General features: G+C 43.7%; 1 protein-coding gene across 13 annotated transcripts; it reads left to right on the top strand.

The window, feature by feature from the left end:
* The first annotated feature begins 1,474 nt into the window (after positions 1 to 1,474).
* Positions 1,475 to 19,174, top strand: LOC121809287 (pyruvate kinase isozyme A, chloroplastic-like). Of its 13 annotated transcripts, XM_042209821.1 has the most exons (12): positions 1,475 to 1,627; positions 1,740 to 2,304; positions 2,403 to 2,490; positions 2,585 to 2,775; positions 3,048 to 3,166; positions 3,279 to 3,522; positions 3,696 to 3,930; positions 4,035 to 4,345; positions 4,898 to 5,033; positions 16,871 to 17,100; positions 17,989 to 18,096; positions 18,901 to 19,174. In XM_042209821.1, the coding sequence occupies exons 2-12, from the start codon at positions 1,753 to 1,755 to the stop codon at positions 19,021 to 19,023; spliced, it is 2,337 nt and encodes a 778-aa protein (XP_042065755.1). In that variant the 5' UTR covers positions 1,475 to 1,627; positions 1,740 to 1,752; the 3' UTR covers positions 19,024 to 19,174. The 13 variants fall into 13 exon arrangements, with proteins under 13 accessions (XP_042065755.1, XP_042065756.1, XP_042065759.1 ...); XM_042209820.1 differs by having other exon boundaries at positions 1,514 to 2,304; XM_042209822.1 differs by lacking the exon at positions 17,989 to 18,096 and having other exon boundaries at positions 1,512 to 2,304.
* The last annotated feature ends 1,209 nt before the right edge of the window (positions 19,175 to 20,383 follow it).

Here is a 20,383-nt window from a genome sequence, read left to right as displayed (position 1 = left end):
AACGTCAATTTTTAATGTCGATATATTTGTCCATTAATGTCGATATATTTGTCCATCTCAGTACTCTTTCTTCAAAATACTTCTTATCGAGTTTATGATTTTACATTAACAATGAAGTAAAAAACAGGATACAAATATCATTTAAGGCGAGTTGCGATTTCTAAACCACGACGAAGTATTAAGCATGAAAAGAATAGTTTAGATGTTGATAATATTTGAAAATCTGAATACTTTAGTAGGATTATGAAGTTGACAACAGAGTAGGAAGTAACGGAAAGGACGTCACCAAAGTCGAAAAATAATAAAAATATCCTTTACTATATCCGACCCTCGAATTTCATTTTTTGGATCCGCCATTGATAGCCTTACAATTGTAGTGCCTCCAAGTAAATGAAACATATTTTCAAAGTGTATGTCGATATGAACGAAGATAATGTCGTCAAAACTAACAAAAACAAAGGCTCTTTGGTAGTGATTAACCCGATTTTATGTAGTGCCGCACGCACGTGATATAATATGAATTTGACCCCATGAACCGAGTTGACCCGGTAATATAAAATTTATGCGACATCTACAACAACTAGGAGAAATTATGACTAATCGAGGTTCAAGTGAAACAAATATTATTCAAGAGGCGATGACCATCTATCAAGCAGATAAAGAACCCTATAAAATATACCAAGACATGGAGAAAGTTTGATGCTTCGAAAATTGGGCAAATAGCAAATGGAGGTCCAACCAAAGTGCATAAAAGCACACCTCTGACTACAAACACTCCCCAAGCAGCAAGGAGTTGCAATGCAGTCAGCTCCAATACTTATGAGTGACATCACAGTTGGTAGCGTCAGGAACCAACTGATTCCACAAAAGGGTTTAGAAACACAAATACAATAGGAAGTCGACGACCTCGTCCAGTACGACATGGATGAACGATGAATGTTGTATATACACAAAAAAATTATCCAAAATATCCAATAAGTGGATATGATTACGCTATATAATTTAAAGATTTTGATTATATATTACTTCCTCCGTCTCATTCAAAATATTTCATTTTCTTTTTTGGTTTCATAATTAAAAATGAATTTTTTTTTTATTTTACTTTATTCTCTCTTATTTTAATGTCACTTAATAGTTAACCCACAAAATAAATTTATATAAAATCTCATAGATCGATGGAGTATAATAAAGCACTCCACGTGCCCATGTGATCAGCACTTTTTACTGTTTTCTCTGAGGGGCCATGCAGTGAAAAAAAGAACAAGAGAATTAAATTGAGTCGCCATTTTTTGTGTAGTGACAGAGACGCCACGAGTCACGTGTTGAACGTTAAAATCGGACAATTCCCTTAATTGGAACGTACTATGCCGCCCTTTTCAGTTGTGCCTACTTTTCAAATTAATTAGCTCGTATTTTTTTCTCACAATTCAATTCAATTAGGATTTGATAAATTTTATTATGTACACAGCCAAAGATATCACATTATATATAGATACATAGATGTCAGCGGCAGTAACCAACCAACTACTATTATTTTTCTTGTTAAATCCGAAAATCTTGGCATATTAAATACGAATTCCAGACGGGTTTACCGAACCTAAACATTGACAAAAGGCTTTTTGTTTTGGTACGACCTTCGATTTTTCCACAGCTTTTGATTTTCTTGATTGCTGCAGAGTTGGGTTCCTTCGCTCTTCCTTATACTAGTACTACTATTTAGCAACTTTTGATATTTATAGGAATTAAAAGGTCATGGCTGCTGTGGGAGATTTTGCAGTCAAGTTTGGTGGGATGATCAAGAAAGAGGGGGCTTTTGCTTTCAAGAATGGTATATTTGGTGTCCCAATTAAGAGGAATGATGTGTGTGCACTTAATTTAAGGAAGCTGAGAGCTGGTGAGTACTCTAGAATTGGTGGAGTTCAGGCTGTGATGCACGTAGGAGTTGAGAATGATGCAGGGGTTTCTCCAGATTCGAAGAGTTTGGAAGGGGCTCTGGGGTTTGATGTGGTTACAGAAGTGGAATTGAGGGAGAAGGGGTTCTTGGGGCTGAGGAAGACGAAGCTCGTGTGCACGATAGGGCCGGCGTGCTGCTCTCTCGATGATCTGGAGAAGCTGGCTATGGGAGGGATGAATGTGGCTAGGCTCAACATGTGCCACAACACTAGGGAGTGGCATCAGGATTTGATTAGGAAGATTAAGAAGTTGAATGAAGAAAAGGGGTTTTGTGTGTCTCTGATGATTGACACTGAGGGTAGTCAGATTCAAGTGGTTGATCATGGTGCTCCTTCCACTGTTAAAGCAGAGGTATTGATTTTGTGGCACAATTATCATACTCTTGTAGTTGAAAAAGTTGATTTTCTTTTTTGTTATTATAGTGTTTTCAATTTTTGTTGGATTGTTAGGAAGGCTCAGTTTGGTTCTTTACCAATGAAAAGTTTGAGGGTTCTCGTCCCTTTACGATTCAAGCAAATTATGAAGGTTTTGCTGAAGGTATGTGTGTAGGCTGTGAAATTGGATTGATGACTTCTACTTGCTACAAATGGGTTCTTGTTTTGGTTGTTGCTTCAGTCCTTCTATTCTACAGGTATACAAGTGGGCGATGAAATCGTATTTGATGGAGGAATGGCAACCTTCAAAGTGGTGGAAAAGGTTGGGAATGATCTGCGTTGTCAGTGCACAGACCCTGGCCTGCTCTTGCCACGAGCTAAACTAAGTTTTTGGAGAGATGGGAAGCTTGTTGAAAAAAATTATCAGCTTCCTACTCTGTCACCTAAGGTGAAGCAAATCCAACTTATATGATTAAATTTCATGCAATTATCATGTGATAAACAGATAGTTTCTGCATCCGATAGTAAATAAAGTCCCTGATGCTAACACAGCTGATTGATGTAGTGATCCTCAGAAACTTTTTCATGCACTAACTGAAAATGACAAAAAGGGATTTGATTGACAAACTAGAAGTAAAATTACACATGAGCACTATTACTTTGTTGCTTGACTTGCTTGATACTAGAATGTTTATAGAGGTTTTTTGTCTGATTTATCAGGATTGGTCCGATATAGATTTTGGGATTTCTGAGGGTGTTGATTTTATTGCTATGTCATTTGTGAATGGCGCTGATGCTGTCACGCATCTGAAGAACTATATTTCCACCAAATCCTCCAAGTAAGAAACATGTCCTTTCTCGTAGGAATGTGCAGACCATTACTTATTTAGGCGTGGATTCCATTTCTATCTTCTATAGTATGTGATGTGATGGGAAGTTTATTGTTCACAGATCGATACAAGTATTGGCGAAGATAGAGAGTTTGGAGGCTCTTCATAAATTGCATGAGATCGTTGCAGCTTCTGATGGAATCATGATAGCAAGAGGAGACCTTGGTGTCGAAATCCCACTAGAACAAATTCCAACAGTACAGGAGGAAATCACCTACGTATGCAGGCAGCTTAACAAGCCAGTATTGGTAGCTTCTCAGCTTTTGGAGTCGATGGTCGAATATCCCACCCCAACAAGAGCTGAGGTAGCTAATTCTTATCCTTAACTGACATTGCACAATGCAATTTAAGCACAATTTGAAATTTTCGAAAATATGTGTCTCTGCTGGTTTACATCAAACTAATTTTTAGTATTAATTGCAAAATTTGAATTGAGAACTTTTAATGTGTTGGTTATTCGTCTGCTACTATTGTCTAGGTTGCTGATGTTTCAGAGGCCGTTCGCCAATATGCTGATGCACTGATGCTCTCTGGAGAGTCGGCTATTGGACCATTCGGACAGAAAGCTCTCTCTGTGCTGCGGATGACCAGTAGCCGGATGGAACTGTGGAGTCGTGAAGAGAACAGGCAAGACGTTCTGTTACAGCATAATCTTGAAGCATCTTTGCCAGACCGAATTGCTGAGCAAATCTGTAATTCTGCTGCAGCAATGGGTATATTTTCTGCCAAATTCAATCCAAGATATCTGATATGATCATCATTTCAATTTGCAATTTTTTTCTTCAGTCATGTTTACATGCTTTTGTTTCCGTTGCAGCAAACAACTTAGGGCTTGAGGCTATCTTCGTGTACACAAGGCACGGGCAGATGGCATCAGTGATCTCACGCAACCGTCCAAATCCTCCCATATTCGCATTCACAAATGACAGCAGCACGAGGATGGCCCTCAACCTACGTTGGGGAGTCACTCCTCTTCTTGTCGATCTATCAGATGATATTGAAGCTAACATCACCAGATCTGTCCATCTTCTGAAGACCAAAGGGCTGATAAAGAATGGCGATACGGTGCTAGTCGTATCCGACATCATCCCGACCTCCACGGCACAGACTGTGTTTCAGTCCATTCAGGTGAAAACTATTGAGTAAGTGTGTTGTAGTTGGAGAGGATTGATTAACGATTGATCTATTTAGTTTGCTTTAACTTTCAAGTTTTTTGTTTTTTGTTTTTAAATTTTATGCTTCAAACATGTTTGAATATCAAGTTAAATTATTGTTGCTGCCTGTGATAAGACCTGTGTCATGTAATGCCAATTTCCACTAAGTGCGACAAAATTCTTTTCAGGAAATGTCTAATTCAAATCATATTTGCCAGCATAATACTTGAACTCTTCCTCAATATCCAACGGCTCCAGACCACTAACCTCCAACTTAGCCTATTGACCACAAAAATGGCGCCACAAAACAAAGCCCGGCGCAAAATAGCCATCCACGTCTGTCATTTTCTACAATGCGCCACGGGTGCTACAGCTACCTCACACACTCTTTCTCTTCTGTAGCAAAATTCATAATCCTTACATTACCTCAGATAAATTCATTTCTCTTTAAAATTTTCATTTGAGTTTTCTGTGATTTGTAATGGCTTGTATTCAGCTGTTAAAATCAACTCCATCTAATTCACAGTCCAAAATCGCCTGCTTCTACGCGGATTTCAGTTTGCAGAAAAGGAGAATTAGACTTCGGAATTCCGGAATCCAAAATAATTACAGGAGATTTAGGGTTACTTGTAAAGTAGAAGATGGTGGTAAACAAAGTAACGGTAAGTAGGTGCGTTCATTGCAATGGTAATTTTTTAATATATGACGCAGAATTTTGCTGTATATTACTCAATATGGTAAATTATGGGTAAATATTGATGTGCTTGTTTTTAATTTGGAACAGCTTGATTCAAACCCTGTGATGAGTTATTACTATGATCATAAAGATTAAAGGTGTGTGTGATTGAGTGGAGAGCTTTGTTGTTTGCTGTTTTTGGATGAAGTTGAATGTGATTGTGATCTACCTGAATTGAAAGAGTATCTGTTCGGCACCAATTTCCCAATAACAGTGACGGCCCATCAGCCCAGAGCCCAAGAAAGAGTATCTGTTCGGCACCAAAGAGTTCGGCACGACCCAAGAGTTCGGACTCAGCCTACAGCTCGGTAAAAGCCGACCAGTCAAGCTCTCCTCTCAGATCGGCAAGAGCTGATCGGTAAAGTCCAGCAGTTCGGTCTCAGCATTCGACCGAACTAGGAGTTAGTGGACTCATGAAAGGCCTCCACGACCTCCGCTATACCCACGATCTATTTAGTGGTACGAAGCAGTTATTGAGCAGTTATTGCTCACCCACGATCTTGTTAGTGGGGCTGCAAACCACGACCTTAGTTCAATGTATAAATAGAACTTAGATCAGATAGAAAAGGGTTAAGCTCTCTAGAGATAAAATACCCTATAGCAAGTCTGTGTTGTAAGCTGTAATCCCAGATCAAGCAATACAATCTTGCCCTCCCTTCTTCCCGTGGACGTAGATTTACTTCAGTAAATCGAACCACGTAAATTCTTTGTGTCGTAGTTTTCATCCTCTACCAGCATTTATTAACATCAGAAATTCGCGGATCCATCACTGGCGCCGTCTGTGGGAAACAGAGAACAAAATTTGTGATAAAGCGAATTTTTGATCCATTTTTTCCACCCAAAAAATGCATACCAGATCGCAGAATACCCGTATTCCTGCCCGTGAGAACCAGGAGGAAGCCAATCCATCCCATAGGTCGGGAAAACAGCCTAGGGATAAATCCACCACCAGTTCTCATGGCGAAGGAACAAGCCGCTCCAAAAATCGTCCCACTGAGTCTTCCCAGCAGCCCGATTTGAATGAGGCTGTTAAGCAGTTTTTGGCTGAAAAGCAGGAGGAATTCTTAACCTTCCTGCGAAAAAGCCAAAAGCAGCCGGAGACGAAAACGACGGATTCTCCTTCTCCCTCCGCACAAGAAAGTCACTACCGCAGTAGTGTCGCATCTCCCAGGAGAAAGAATCCTCAACCCCGACATATTCCTGTTCCTCCTCGGTACCGGAATCACAGGAGAACTCAATCTCCTCCATACCGACGAGATATCGGATTCGCCGTGTACGGAGCACTGAAGACTCCGTTCTCGGACGACATCACCCGAACTCCCCTACCACAGAACTACCGAACTCCGTCGATGACTTACGACGGGCTCGTGGATCCTCACGATTTCTTGGGGCGCTATCAATATAACATGGCGAACCAGGGTCTCAACGAGGTCCACATGTGCAAGCTGTTTCCCGAGCTGCTCATCGGGAACGCGAGAAGGTGGTTCGATAGCCTCCCCCAGGGCAGCATCAGATCTTACCGAGATCTAATGGATGCCTTCCACAGGAGGTTTTTTCAGAAAGCGGAAGCCCGAATCACTTCGGCTCAGCTGCTTTCCATTCGTCAAGGTCGCGACGAAAAAATCAGCGACTTTATGACAAGATTCCACAAGGAATGCCTGCAAGTAGACGATCTCAACGATCTGCTTGTCATCTCGGCATTCCAAAATGGAATCCTGCCCGGAGCTCTTTACAGGAAGCTCGTTGAGTGCGGTCCGCAGACAGCTCAGGAAATGTGGGACATTGCGGACCAGTACTCCCGGGCCGATGAGGCAGACCGTCGCAAACGGTCGTTAGACAGCTCATCGTCCCGAGGAGACAGAAGGAAGCCCGATCATAGCGATCAGGGGCATCCTCGCCGGACTCCATTTGAAAGAATTCAAAGGGCTCCGGTGCAAGACAGATTGGGACCCCGTCTCAATCCCGAGAAGCCGCCCGCTCAGTTCGTACCGCTGAACAAGCCGAGAGCGGAAATTTTCGAACTGCACTCTGACCTGTTCGAAAAGCCAAAGCGGATGACGAAATCAGCCGCGCGCCGACCCCAGGATAACTACTGCTCCTACCATCAAGACCACGGTCACGATACCGAGGAGTGCAGAAACTTGGCTGCAGGTATCGATGTTCTTGTGAAGGCAGGGACATTGAAAAAATACCGAAGCAAGCAGCCAAAGAAGAATAAAAAGCAGAGTGGTGCGAACTGCGCTCCTCAGGATCCGAAAAGGCAGCCGGATCCCGAAGACGATGACGAGCCGCAATATGATGGAGTAATCCAGACTATTGACGCGCTCCCTGCCGGGAAGACCAAGTCGTCCCTAAAGTCAGAACGCAGAGGCTCCAATCGAGAGGAGCCAACGCATAAAAGGCTGAAGCAGGACGAAGTGATTACGTTCTCGGCTGCTGATCCCGTCCCGGCCATCTCTCCTCACCAAGACGCCATTGTCATCCAAGCCGGAGTGGCAAACAAGCTGATCCACAGGGTGTTTGTGGATACAGGAGCGTCGGTTAGCATTCTTTTTAAAGAGTGCTTCGACAAACTAGAAGCGGACCCAGCTCGGCTCAGTCCGGCTCCGCTTCCCCTGAAGAGCTTCACCCAGGAGGACACCCGCCCTGAAGGTATTATCAGCCTTCCGATCACGGTGGGGAAAGCGCCTACTAGCTCTAGTACGATGATTGAGTTTTTCGTGGTGAAAGCTCGGTCCCCGTACAACGTCATCCTGGGAAGAGACTGGCTCAACACAGTTCGGGCCGTTTGCTCCACATATCACCTCACCATCAAGATCCCCACTAAAGGAGGGATAGCGGTCATCCGAGGTGACCAAAAGAGAGCAAAGGAATGTCTGCAAATTGCGCTTAGAAGTGCCGAGCAGTCAGATCGGCACCACCAAGCATAGCAATCACAGCAGCCGGAGTCAGAGGCGATGACCGAAGTCATACCGGAGCCGAACTCGAGGACAGTTCAGCTGTACGAAGACGATCCATCCAGAACGGTTAAGATCGGCTTCGCGGGAACGCCCCTACTTCGGGAAAAAACCATCCAGCTCCTCAAGGAGTATAAAGACGTCTTTGCATGGTCTCCGTGGGACATGACCGGAGTGCCCCCCGAGGTAATCACTCATCGGTTAAATATTGATCCTTCAGTCCGGCCGATAAAACAGAAGCAAAGACTCTTTGCGGCAGAACGAAGTCAAGTCATCCATGACGAAGTCCGTCAATTATTGAAGGCGGATGTGTTATTCGAAGTGAAGTATCCTTCGTGGGTGGCCAATCCTGTCATGATCAAGAAAAAGGAAGGAGGATGGCGGATGTGCATAGATTTCACCGATCTAAATAAGCACTGTCCCAAAGATTGCTATCCCCTTCCGAACATAGATAAAAAAGTAGAAGCTTTGATAGGCTTTGAAATTTTTTGTTTTCTTGATCTGTACAAAGGATACCATCAAGTTTTAATGGATGAGATTGACGCTTCAAAAACGGCCTTCATTACTGATTTCGGCATTTTCGCTTATAAAAAGATGCCATTCGGTTTAAAGAATGCCGGAGCCACTTATCAAAGGATGGTAGACAAGCTTTTTCGGCACCTGATTGGAAAGGAGGTCGAAGTGTATGTTGACGATATAGTCGTCAAAAGCAAAAGCACTTCGGAGTACGAGCACAACCTCAAGTCCACTCTCGACGTGCTCAAGAAAGCCAACCTCAAACTTAATCCCCAAAAGTGTACCTTTTTGGTAGATTCGGGAAAGTTTCTGGGTTGTTGGGTTTCAAAGGACGGACTCAAGGCAAACCCCTCAAAAGTTCAAGTCGTTCAGAACATGGCAATGCCGAAGTCCATACATGACGTGCAAAGGCTAACCGGATGTCTAGCCGCACTGAATCGATTCCTTTCCCAAGCAGCCGAAAAGCAACTGCCGTTCTTCAAGGTGTTGAAAAAGGCACCAAAGTTCGAGTGGGGAGCCGAGCAGAAAAAGGCCTTTGACGAGCTCAAAAGTTATCTAGCCGAGCTTCCTATTCTCTCTGCTCCAACCGAAGCCGAAGTAATATTCTTATACTTAGCGGCATCGGATCAAACCATCAGCGCGGTGCTTGTACGAGAAGAAGGCCTAAAGCAGCTTCCCATCTATTTTACAAGCCGAGCATTACGAGGACCAGAAACCAGGTATCAACCTCTGGAAAAGATTGCTCTGGCATTAGTAAATGCAGCAAGGAGACTGCGGCCATACTTCTATGCTCACAAGGTATGCGTCTTAACTGATCTGCCACTTCGGCAAGTGTTGACCAAACCAGAAGCATCAGGCAGAATCGCCAAGTGGGCTATAGAGTTGGGAGAGCACACAATTGAATATCTACCTCGGAAAGCCATCAAGGGACAAGCCTTGGCAGATTTTCTTGCAGAAGCGAAGTTCGATCAAGCAATTCCTGTTATTGCCGAACAGAAGAATTCTGCCAGTGCCGAACTAGCACAGCCCTTGGAATCCGAAGTAGAGCCGCCGGACTGCTGGAGCGGGTTCGTAGATGGAGCTTCGAACAAGATGGGAAGTGGAGCTGGTATTTTACTTGTCGCTCCCGACGGACACGAGGTAGCCTACTCACTTCGGTTCCTATTCCCCACTACTAATAATGAAGCCGAGTACGAAGCCCTCCTGGCCGGACTCCAGTTAGCGCAAAGTCTACTCGTCAAATCTCTCAAAGTCCATTGTGATTCACAAGTCATAGTAAATCACATGTTGGGTACAAGTGAAGCCCGTGACGAGAGAATGAAGAAGTATTTGGACAAAGCGCAAAGCATCAGCCGAAGTTTCTCCTATTTTCGGATAATCCGCATTCCCAGAGCGGAAAATAGCCGAGCAGATACCTTAAGTAAGTTGGCCTCAGATCCGAGCTCAAAGGCGGAAGAATTAATGCATCGAAGCATTGATGAAGCCGAGGTACATTCAGTATCCAGCTCGCCGAACTGGATGACGCCGATCTTGCAGTATCTGGATCAAGGACAATTGCCCGAGGATAAGAGAGAAGCTCGGAAGATCACGTGCCGAGCACTTCGGTACGAACTTCATGAAGGAGTCCTCTTTAGAAAGTCTTACCTCCAGCCGTTATTGCGGTGCGTAGGACCAGAAGAGACGGACTACATCCTCAGAGAAGTTCATGAAGGATCGTGCGGTAGCCACATCGGAGCCAGAGCTTTAGCTAAAAAAGTTCTGAGATGGGGATATTATTGGCCAACCATGGTACAAGAGGCAGTGCAGCTCGTCAAGAAGTGTACGAAGTGCCAAATTCATGCAAATGTCCCAAGGATGCCGCAGACCGATCTATACACTATGCAAAGCCCTTGGCCTTTCATGCAATGGGGCATAGACATAGTGGGACCACTTCCTCAAGCTCCTCGGCAAATGAAATTCCTTATCGTTGCCGTGGACTACTTCACGAAGTGGGTGGAGGCTGAACCATTAGCTACGATAACGAGCTCAAAGGCATTGGACTTCGTCTGGAAGAACATAGTGTGCCGATTTGGCATACCCCACATCCTCATCTCGGATAATGGGACTCAGTTCACCGACAAGACGTTCAAGAATTGGTGCCAAGAGCTGAACATTCAACAGCGGTTCACTTCGGTCTCCCATCCCCAAGCAAACGGACAAACGGAAGTAGCGAACCGGATTCTGGTGAAAGGGTTAAAAGCTCGGTTAGAACAAGCCAAAGGACAATGGGTAGAAAATCTCCCTCAAGTCCTATGGTCCTACCGAACTACGCCCAAAACCTCCAACGGTGAAACTCCGTATAGTCTGGTGTACGGCACTGAAGCCGTAATTCCGGTAGAGATCGGCGTACCCAGTCCCCGAACTCTAAATTTCTCCCCAGAAATGAATGACGACGGACTGAGAGCAGAACTAGATCTCGCCGAAGAAAGAAGAGAATTGGCGTGCATAAAAGCAGCCAAGTATAAGGAGCAAGTAGCCCGGTATTATAACCAAAGGGTGAAAAAGCTTCAATTTCAAGTGGGAGATCTCGTCTTGAGAAACAACGAAGTAAGCCGAGCAGAAAAGCTGGGCAAACTCGAGCCCACATGGGAGGGTCCGTATCGGGTGTCAGAAGTCCTCGGCAAAGGGTCTTATAAATTGATTCACATGTCAGGAGAACAAGTACCCCGAACATGGCACGTCTCCAACCTCAAGAAGTTCCACTTGTAAGAGACAAAGTCCGGTCAGTCTGTCTTGTGTCTAGTTCGGTCATAGGGGTACATGTTTTTATTTGTTTGTTTTTACTTGTACCTTTTACTTGTCGTTTTATAAAAAGTTTAAAGTTTTTTTCTTCTTTCGTCTTTTTCATTTTTTCTCTATGTGTTTTGTCTCTATGTGCTGGTCGTCTCTTACAAATGGTACCAAGGTATATCGTTCTTTAAAGACTGATCCCCTTTTTAGATCGATTATTAAAGACTATTGTGAGTCCAAGCTTCTAAGGAGGATATAAGACCACAATTCAGCTTAACAAGCAGTCCGTCTGAAACGAACTGCAATAAGCCAACGATTGTGAGTCCAAGCTTCCAAGGAGGATACAAGACCGCAATTCAGCTTAACAAGCACTTCGTCTGAAACGAACTGCAATAAGGGAAAGTCCGATCCACGCGATAAACCTCGCCGAATTAGGACGACCAAGTTCGGTCAAAGAAGTTTACCTCATAAGACCGGGGACGACCATGTCCAGTCAAAGAGGTTTACTGCATAAGACCACTTCGGTTAACTGGGAAAGTCCGATCCACGCGATAAAACTCGCCGAATTAGGACAAGGGAAAGTTCGATCCCGGCGACAAAAATCGCCAAATTAGAACACAAACCAAGTCCGGTCAAAGATGTTTATTTCATCAGACCAAAGACGAGTCCGGTCAAAGATGTTTATTTCATCAGACCAAAGACGAGTCCGGTCAAAGATGTTTATTTCATCAGACCAAAGACGAGTCCGGTCAAAGATGTTTATTTCATCAGATCAAAGACGAGTCCGGTCAAAGATGTTTATTTCATCAGACCAAAGACGAGTCCGGTCAAAGATGTTTATTTCATCAGACCAAAGACGAGTCCGGTCAAAGAAGTTTACTTCATAAGACCAAGGACCAAGTCCGGTCAAAGAAGTTTACTTCATAAGACCGAGGACAAGTACGATGAAATTTTTTCGCTAAGCTGTAAATACAGTGTCAGAAGCGAAAACAAAATTTCATTTTTCAAATCTTGTTCGGCATACAACTCCGCTACCCTACAAAATGGCGTTACGCTATTACAAAGGACTATTCTACTGTCCAGGGTTGCTGAAGTTAAGCCACCTATCTGCAAAACCCTCTGGAAGCCGAGTTCGGTTGTTCCGAGCAGATGAAGAATAAGCAGGTCGACGAGATGCTATCCTCGACCCAACGCCTCTTCCCCGAGCCCGAGAAGTCCTAACACCTCGGCGATGAAGAGTCTCTGCAATAAGCATCTGCTGATCGTGCTCGCTCATAGTCACAACTCCTCGGCGAATTTCAGTCCGTCCCTGTCTTGACGATTCCGGTTGCTCCTGAGCCCGTTCTCGTCTTGACGTTTCCAGCTGTTCCGGAGTTCGTTGTTGACTGGGAGTAGGATTTTGAACAAGGGAACCAGAGGTTTGATCTGGAGTGCGAGCATCTGTTGCCACGATATGCCGAAGGAATCTTTCTATGGAGGGGCGCCGAGAAAGAACAATGTCGTACCGAGAAGCCCAGCGCCGTAATGATTTCACAACTTGTTGGCAAGCCGAGCTCTCCAGCGCATTGTTCCTCCGGAGTACATGATATTCCTCCCACAGTTCGTCAACTCGACTCTGAACATCTGATATGGTCAAGCCCCCGCGCACACGGATGTAATCCTCGTACGCAGTCCTCTCAGCAATGGTCGTATTCAGCTCGGCCTCCAGATCCTTCTTATCGGACTCTAAGTCCTTATTATCGGCCTCCAGCTTCACTAAACGAGCCAGAAGCTCGTCATTCTTCGTCTGATCGGCTATAGCTCTTTTCTCAGCTTCGTCTAAAGCCGAAGAGTACAGCCGTTTCCAGTGAAGTATCTCCATCTCCTTGAGTACAAAGCAGCTATATTAGTTCGGCAGATGTACCGAGCAGATAGTAAAATACTACAGGAATAAAGGCGAGTACGAAAAGCTATACGAAGACAAGTGTAGAGAATTTTTCATTCACAAGGAAAATTTTTTACACTAGGAGGGCTTCAAGGCCATTTTACAAGGAAGAAACTAGACTAAGAGAAGGGAGACGAAATCATACTCCGCCAGCTTCGTCTCCGGCTCCTTGGTCTGGTTCAGCTTCTTTCTCCTGAACTACCTCAGCCCCGGCCTCGCCTCCTGCCGGCCTCGCCTCCGCCTCCTGATCGGCCTCCTTCTCCGGATGCCCGGCCCGCTCGACTTCGGCCTCCAGCTCCGGCGGCTCGGCCTCACCCTCTCCGTTGTAAGTCGAAGCGGGTGAAACGGGTCCCACGGAGGCAAAGATAGCCTCCAGGTTCTCGTCCCGATCAGCTCGGCAACTCCGGACTCGGTCTGCAGAAAGCAGGACCGAAGATGAAGCGAGCTCCTCAAGGAGCGGCAGATTCTGAAGCCGAGCTGCTATCTCTCGGCTGTACAGAGGCAGCACGACGTCGGCCCCCTGCTCGCCCTTATCGGCAATTAGCCTTACCAGACTACCGACAAAGGCCGAGAACTGGCTGCTCAAAAAGAGTTTCTCCGTGTAAACACGGAGAGCCTCCCCCCGGGCAGCCACGGCGGCAGCATCCCTCCGTTTCGTCTGCTCTCGCTGGATGACGAGCTGGTTTTTGGCAAACTGAGCTTCATCCTGGGCCGAAATCCTAGCAGCTCTGGCCTTCTCAAAGTTAGCCTCAGCCTGTTCGGCCCGATGACAAGCAGCCGCCAACTTCCTCTGCATCTCAGCATAGTCATTGGACGCTTTGGAGAGTTCGACGGCGACGAGCTTGGAGAGCATATCGTTCCTCTGAAAATGGATAAAGAAAAAAGTCAACAAAGGGGCCACAAAAAATACAGAAAAAAAAGCAAGGCCAGAAAATCAAGAAGAGAGTTCACCTCGGCGAAGTCCGTGGGCCATAAAAACGGCTCACAGATATGTTCCGAAGGAGGCGCCAAGACCACATCTTTCTCTGGCACTCTCGGGGGCTTCTGGGCCCTCCCCTTCCCCTTTGCCGAAGTCGACTCCGGCTTCTTCGGATCCGAAGAGGTTTTTTGCCTTTTCGGAGTCCTCTCGGCATCAGACGCCGAGCTGGTGGTTTTCGGCCTCTCCGGCTCCTTGGGCTCCGAAGATTTGCGGCTAGCCTTACTCAGCATGTACACTGCCAAAAAGCAAGAAAGCAAAGTCAGGTTTTCTTCGTTAAAGCAGTAGAGCATAAAGATAAAGAGAAATCCTCACCCTCGGCCTCTTCGTCCGAAGACGAGATGTCGAACACGACGTCGCCCTTGACGAGCTCAGACTCCGTGTATTGTTTCCTAACTATGGGAATCTTGTTGAGCTCGCCATCGAGCTCGTCCAACGGTTCAGGCCGAGGATGACGGATAACGGACTCCGGCCCTCTCCAGGGAAAACTAGGAGCCGCGGTCCTATCATAGTAGAAGAAGCGATTTTGCCACTTCGGCCACTTCGTTTTACAAAAGGCCCTAAAGGGCTGTAAAGGGATCAAGTAAAACCAAGACCCCTTCCTCTTAAATTGAAAGAATTTAAGGATCGCCTTCAAAGACAAATCCCTTCCTAACCTACGGAGTTCGGCAGCGAAGGCCGACAAGTGCCTCCAAGAGTTCGGAGTCACTTGGCCTAAAGGAAGCTGAAAAAAATCTAGTAAATCTATAAAGGCAGAAGGGAGGGGGAAACGAAGCCCGCATTCTAAGCAGGCCTCGTACACGGTGGCGTACCCCTCCGGCGGGGAGTCAGCCCTATGATCACCGTCAGGTACCACCGCCTTCCCCCCAGGAAAAAAGTATTTTTCGGGTAGGGATATCACAGTATCCTTACTCAAAATACTATGGAAATACTCTACAGTCTTCTCCCCGGACTCTTTCCGGCCAGAAGACCCCTTATCCCCTTTCCTACCGCTACCCGACTCCGAAGAAGAAGAAGACATTTTTCTTACTTTTTGAAGATGAAGAAAGTCGGAAGAAGCTCTTGAAAGCGGAAGAAAATTTCTCGAAAAAGAGAGAGTATAGAAGACGCAACAGCAAAAGTGCTTCAATGATGAAGAAAGGAGCATATTTATCAGATTCGGGAAAGATTTCGAGATCGTTGCGCCGTTTCGAATCCCACCTTTTCAGGATTCAACGGCCGGATTTTACTGTCGCATTTAATGCAGGCACGCGCAAGGCACGTCCCCTGACGTCAGCCTCCCCCTTACCATTATCCAGAATGCCGAAGTGACTCACCTCGCCGAAGTGATTCACTTCGCTTTTCGGGGGGGGGGTAGTGATGGGGTACGAACTAAACCCTAATGGCAAGCCCAATAACAGTGACGGCCCATCAGCCCAGAGCCCAAGAAAGAGTATCTGTTCGGCACCAAAGAGTTCGGCACGACCCAAGAGTTCGGACTCAGCCTACAGCTCGGTAAAAGCCGACCAGTCAAGCTCTCCTCTCAGATCGGCAAGAGCTGATCGGTAAAGTCCAGCAGTTCGGTCTCAGCATTCGACCGAACTAGGAGTTAGTGGACTCATGAAAGGCCTCCACGACCTCCGCTATACCCACGATCTATTTAGTGGTACGAAGCAGTTATTGAGCAGTTATTGCTCACCCACGATCTTGTTAGTGGGGCTGCAAACCACGACCTTAGTTCAATGTATAAATAGAACTTAGATCAGATAGAAAAGGGTTAAGCTCTCTAGAGATAAAATACCCTATAGCAAGTCTGTGTTGTAAGCTGTAATCCCAGATCAAGCAATACAATCTTGCCCTCCCTTCTTCCCGTGGACGTAGATTTACTTCAGTAAATCGAACCACGTAAATTCTTTGTGTCGTAGTTTTCATCCTCTACCAGCATTTATTAACATCAGAAATTCGCGGATCCATCAGTGATCTACCTGAATTGAATTGAGTCTTCTAGGACTTTAGACTAGTGACAGTTACTCAAAGGACATTCATTAAGTGTTAGCTGTGTTTGATGAACAACATGAAATTAAGTGATGGCCAGAATCCTATTTGATATTTGGTGAATCCCACCGCATATTGATGGTATCTTAGAAGGAAATTCATTTGCAACACTGTAATTATTAGGCCTGGCAGCAACACACCATCCAAATTGCCTTAGTAAATGTACACATGAAAGTAGTCTGTTTCACATAGATAATGCTTTTTAATTCCTGTATCTGAGTCTTTGATAAAAAAACACACAAATTTAATGTACCAAGGGGTATAGGTCTAAATGGCCCCATGCTCATGCAATTGTGATTAGTTAGGTGGGAAATTAGAAAGTGAATTGTGAGTATTTTCTAAAAAAGAATTAACTGCTTATGTGCAGTGTGTACTGTATCATTACCTTAACTCCCCAACTACATGCACATTCACATACTTGTAGATATACATGCGATTGTCTAATTTATGTTGCACCTATGTCCCTTTTAATAGCACACGTCTCTTTTTCCTATCAATGATTGCATTTCCTGCATAAGCATGTGATTAATTTCCTCAGGTTGCTTATTACGTTACATCTGCAAATAACTTTGAGTCGTTATGCTTAGGTGAAGAACCTCCTGAGTCTTTATTTATGAAGGAACTAAGACGAAGAGGGATGACTCCCACTTCTTTGCTTGAGGAAAAGAATAAAGATGCTGTGAGAGAGGAGATCAAGTTTAGGGAAGAAGATGGGGGTTGGGGTTACTCAAGAAGAAATGGCATCACAACAGGTGCAGAAACAAACCTGACCGGTCAAAGGGAAAAGTCCATGGCACTTAATAGTGAAGGTCTTGAGGTAGGAAGATCTTTCAGTTTCAATTGATCTTATGAATGGATCATATAATGAGTCAACTATTAAATGTATTTGTTGCCTGATTTAGGTCAGCTTATTCAGGTAAGATCCTTTCTTTTCCTCTTCAGCACAAAAGGGTCTTGCTGGTGCTCCAAACTATCACGCGGCCTTAAGAAAACATAATTACATATATTAGATTTGTTATTTTTCTTACTTTAAAGAACTAAGAGTCCACTGAGAGGAAGAGATTTAACCACAGGGTGATGGTGGTGGAAAGTATAGATGGACTACTCCACTAAAATGCAATTGCAAGAAGAATATGGTTAGTGAAAGAAGATACATAACATATAGTACAAGAGAAAATGTAGGAGAAGAATAGATACAACAGTTCAAGAAGATGAAAATGATCTTTTTAGGGGGACAAGGAGAAAAAGCACTGATACATGCAAACATGGAAAGGATGATGTGTGATCAAGTCAGTTCTAGAAACTGAAGATTTGAGTGTACTGCCATTGATTATAAACAATTCTTAGATAGATATGGCCTTTGAAATTCTGTTCACTTCTTTATGATTTGTACAATTGTGTAAGTGACTAACCTGGAAACCATAGAACACTTTGTAATTTAGGAGGCCCGGATTCAAATCCCACTAACTTGCTCTAGGTCGAGCCTGTCACATTGGGCTTGCCTAGTTTCGATTGCCTCTCCTTTGTGATTTTTTGTAGGCTATTGGATAGGAGTTACCCACCCTTGGGTTGTCACTGTGGGTTTCTTCTTATCATTCAGAAATGGATTCTGTGTTTATTTGCTAAAATTTTTGTTTGGAGTGAAGACCTCCTAATTTATGATTTATTCTTGGTATTTGTTTGAACTTTTTGCTCCTGATTCCAGGGTTTGATCCCACGTGGAAAACTTCTTCTTACCTTAGGAGGAACATTTTTTCTTGCGTTTTGGCCATTGATTCTTGTAACTGTTGCACTTTTCCTTGTGCTGTACCTGGTAATTTCCTGTCCTTGTTCATTGTGCGTTCCTTTTTTTTCTAATAAACTACGAATGTCTTCTTTGATTTTAATACTTTATTGTCATTTGATTCTCAAAAGCATGTAATTTTCGTATGTGCAATGCTATGTGTGCCATGAACAAGAATATAATAATTTGAACACGGTACAATCTCAGTAAAAGGAGCAAAAAGCTTTTAAAGTGGAAAGCAGTGAAACCTTTTACACTCACATAAGACTCACATGTTGCGATGTCCCTAAAAGTCCTCCAGTTCTATCTCACACCTGATTGCTAGGGAGGACTATGTTATTAAATTAAAGCTCTTGTGTTATTTAGACAAGACAGAAAAAGAGGCTCTCAGCAATCTCTGTTTTATGGATTTTTTTCCACACCAAATGTTATTCTCATCAGTGGTTTGATTCCTTATATAATCTTTGCCCTGGATAAAGAACTTTGTCTAACGACTTCATAATTATTTCAGTTATTGGCGCTATAGCCAGTTTTATTTGTTTTAAAGTTTTAAAACTCATTACCCTGCTATTAGACTAAGGCTTATGTCCATGATATGAGCTACTCGATCACAAACAACTTATTTGATTGTTCTTGTTGTTTTTTCCTTTTATTTCTATGATGGTTGATGAATTTGTTTATGCATATAATGCCTTTAACTGCTTGCCATGTGGCGGAGAATAATGGATTTGCAGAATGGCACTTGTTATGTATTCTTGCATTTTCCGTGGGTCATGTTATGCTTGGTTTGGTTTCAGTACTACTGTAACTGACCACCCCCATGCTCTGGTGCAGTACTTTGGAGCAGAATTTGTTCACGATGGACGTGATAATCCAGTATCTCCGCCCCCATATGTTGATCCTTATGAATTACTTGAAGAAGAGAGGATGTATAAGACTGCTCCCCCTCTTAATTGAAGGACTACGAGCTTCGTGTATAGCAGCATTTCCACTTCATCAAAGATTGGGTTTCTGTAAATCTCCCATGCATGTCAATCACCTTATAACTTAAATGTGTAAAAGCATTACTCTCTTGTGTCGGACTTAATATAAAATGTTATTCTGCTAATGCTGTTTCGTGAATGAGCGGTTGAACTGTTGTTTGAAAGGTCATATTTTGTCATCTTCATATTTTGAAGTCCATATATTTGGTTTTTGCAGCTATATATAAAAAGTCGGCTATAAAGCTTGCTCATAAAATTTGAATAAAAAGTTCATCCAGATTGTATCTTTCTTTTCTTCTTTTTGGAATACTATTTGAGATTTAGATAAATTAGTAGTACATTATATAATAGGATATCCAAAGCTTTCCGAGCATCACATGCACTCATTTTCCCAAAAAGAGAGACCCTGTTAGAAATGCAAATAGATTTTGACGACTAAAACTTCATATTTTTGTTGAGGGATTACAGAATAGAAGCTTATATACATATTTCATCGGTACAAAAAAGATGAAATTATTCTAGGGAAAAGAATGTACAAAAATGGAATTAAAGATTACTCCCTAGAATGATAGTAACTAGGGAAAATGAAGTTGTTCTAGAGAATAGTTTATACTTGTACAAGATTAGAAAGAGAAAATTGATTTCACCTGTCTTGATCAGGTAGTAACTAACTCGACCAGGAATATTTCTTCATAGTTTTCACCTGAATTCCATAAAGTACACAGCAGGTTGAGACCGATTCCATGACTGGGGCTCGTCTTCATATGTTCTATAACTACGATTCTCCTGCAAGTACGAAATCCCACTTCATATTCCACGAATAATCAAAATACTCACGAACACTACGCTCCCAAGCATGCAAATAACCTGAAATAATATTGAGTAGAAAATAGATGGTCAACAAAAGAGAAAATCGGGTTTATAGGCTACTTTGCCTTTAAGATTATGTAAATGTACCCATTTTGTTATCTATTCCATAAATGGGAAAAACGTCACCCTCGTTGGCGTGTTTTTATGTGAAAACGCCACCCGTATTGGCGTTTTACAATTAAGAACCGTATGTGGCATCGTATTGTATGTACGTTGAAAAACGCCGACGTGGTTGGCGTTTTAACAAAAAACGCCTATGTAGTTGGCGTCTCCACCACCTAAAGACGCCTATGGAGTTGCCGTCGATGAAAAACGCCAATCCCACTGGCGTGTTTTACAAAACGCCAGTCTATACATAATGTTGCCTTCCGCCGTGGAAAAAAATGGCCAAAAATTCTCCCAAGTTACACGCGCCAATGGGATTGGCGTGTTTCAAATGGCCAATCTTATGAAATATTTTTGGA

The sequence above is a fragment of the Salvia splendens genome, chromosome 6, assembly GCF_004379255.2.
Source record: "Salvia splendens isolate huo1 chromosome 6, SspV2, whole genome shotgun sequence".
NCBI lineage: Eukaryota > Viridiplantae > Streptophyta > Magnoliopsida > Lamiales > Lamiaceae > Salvia > Salvia splendens.
This window is presented reverse-complemented; position numbering and strand designations above follow the sequence as displayed.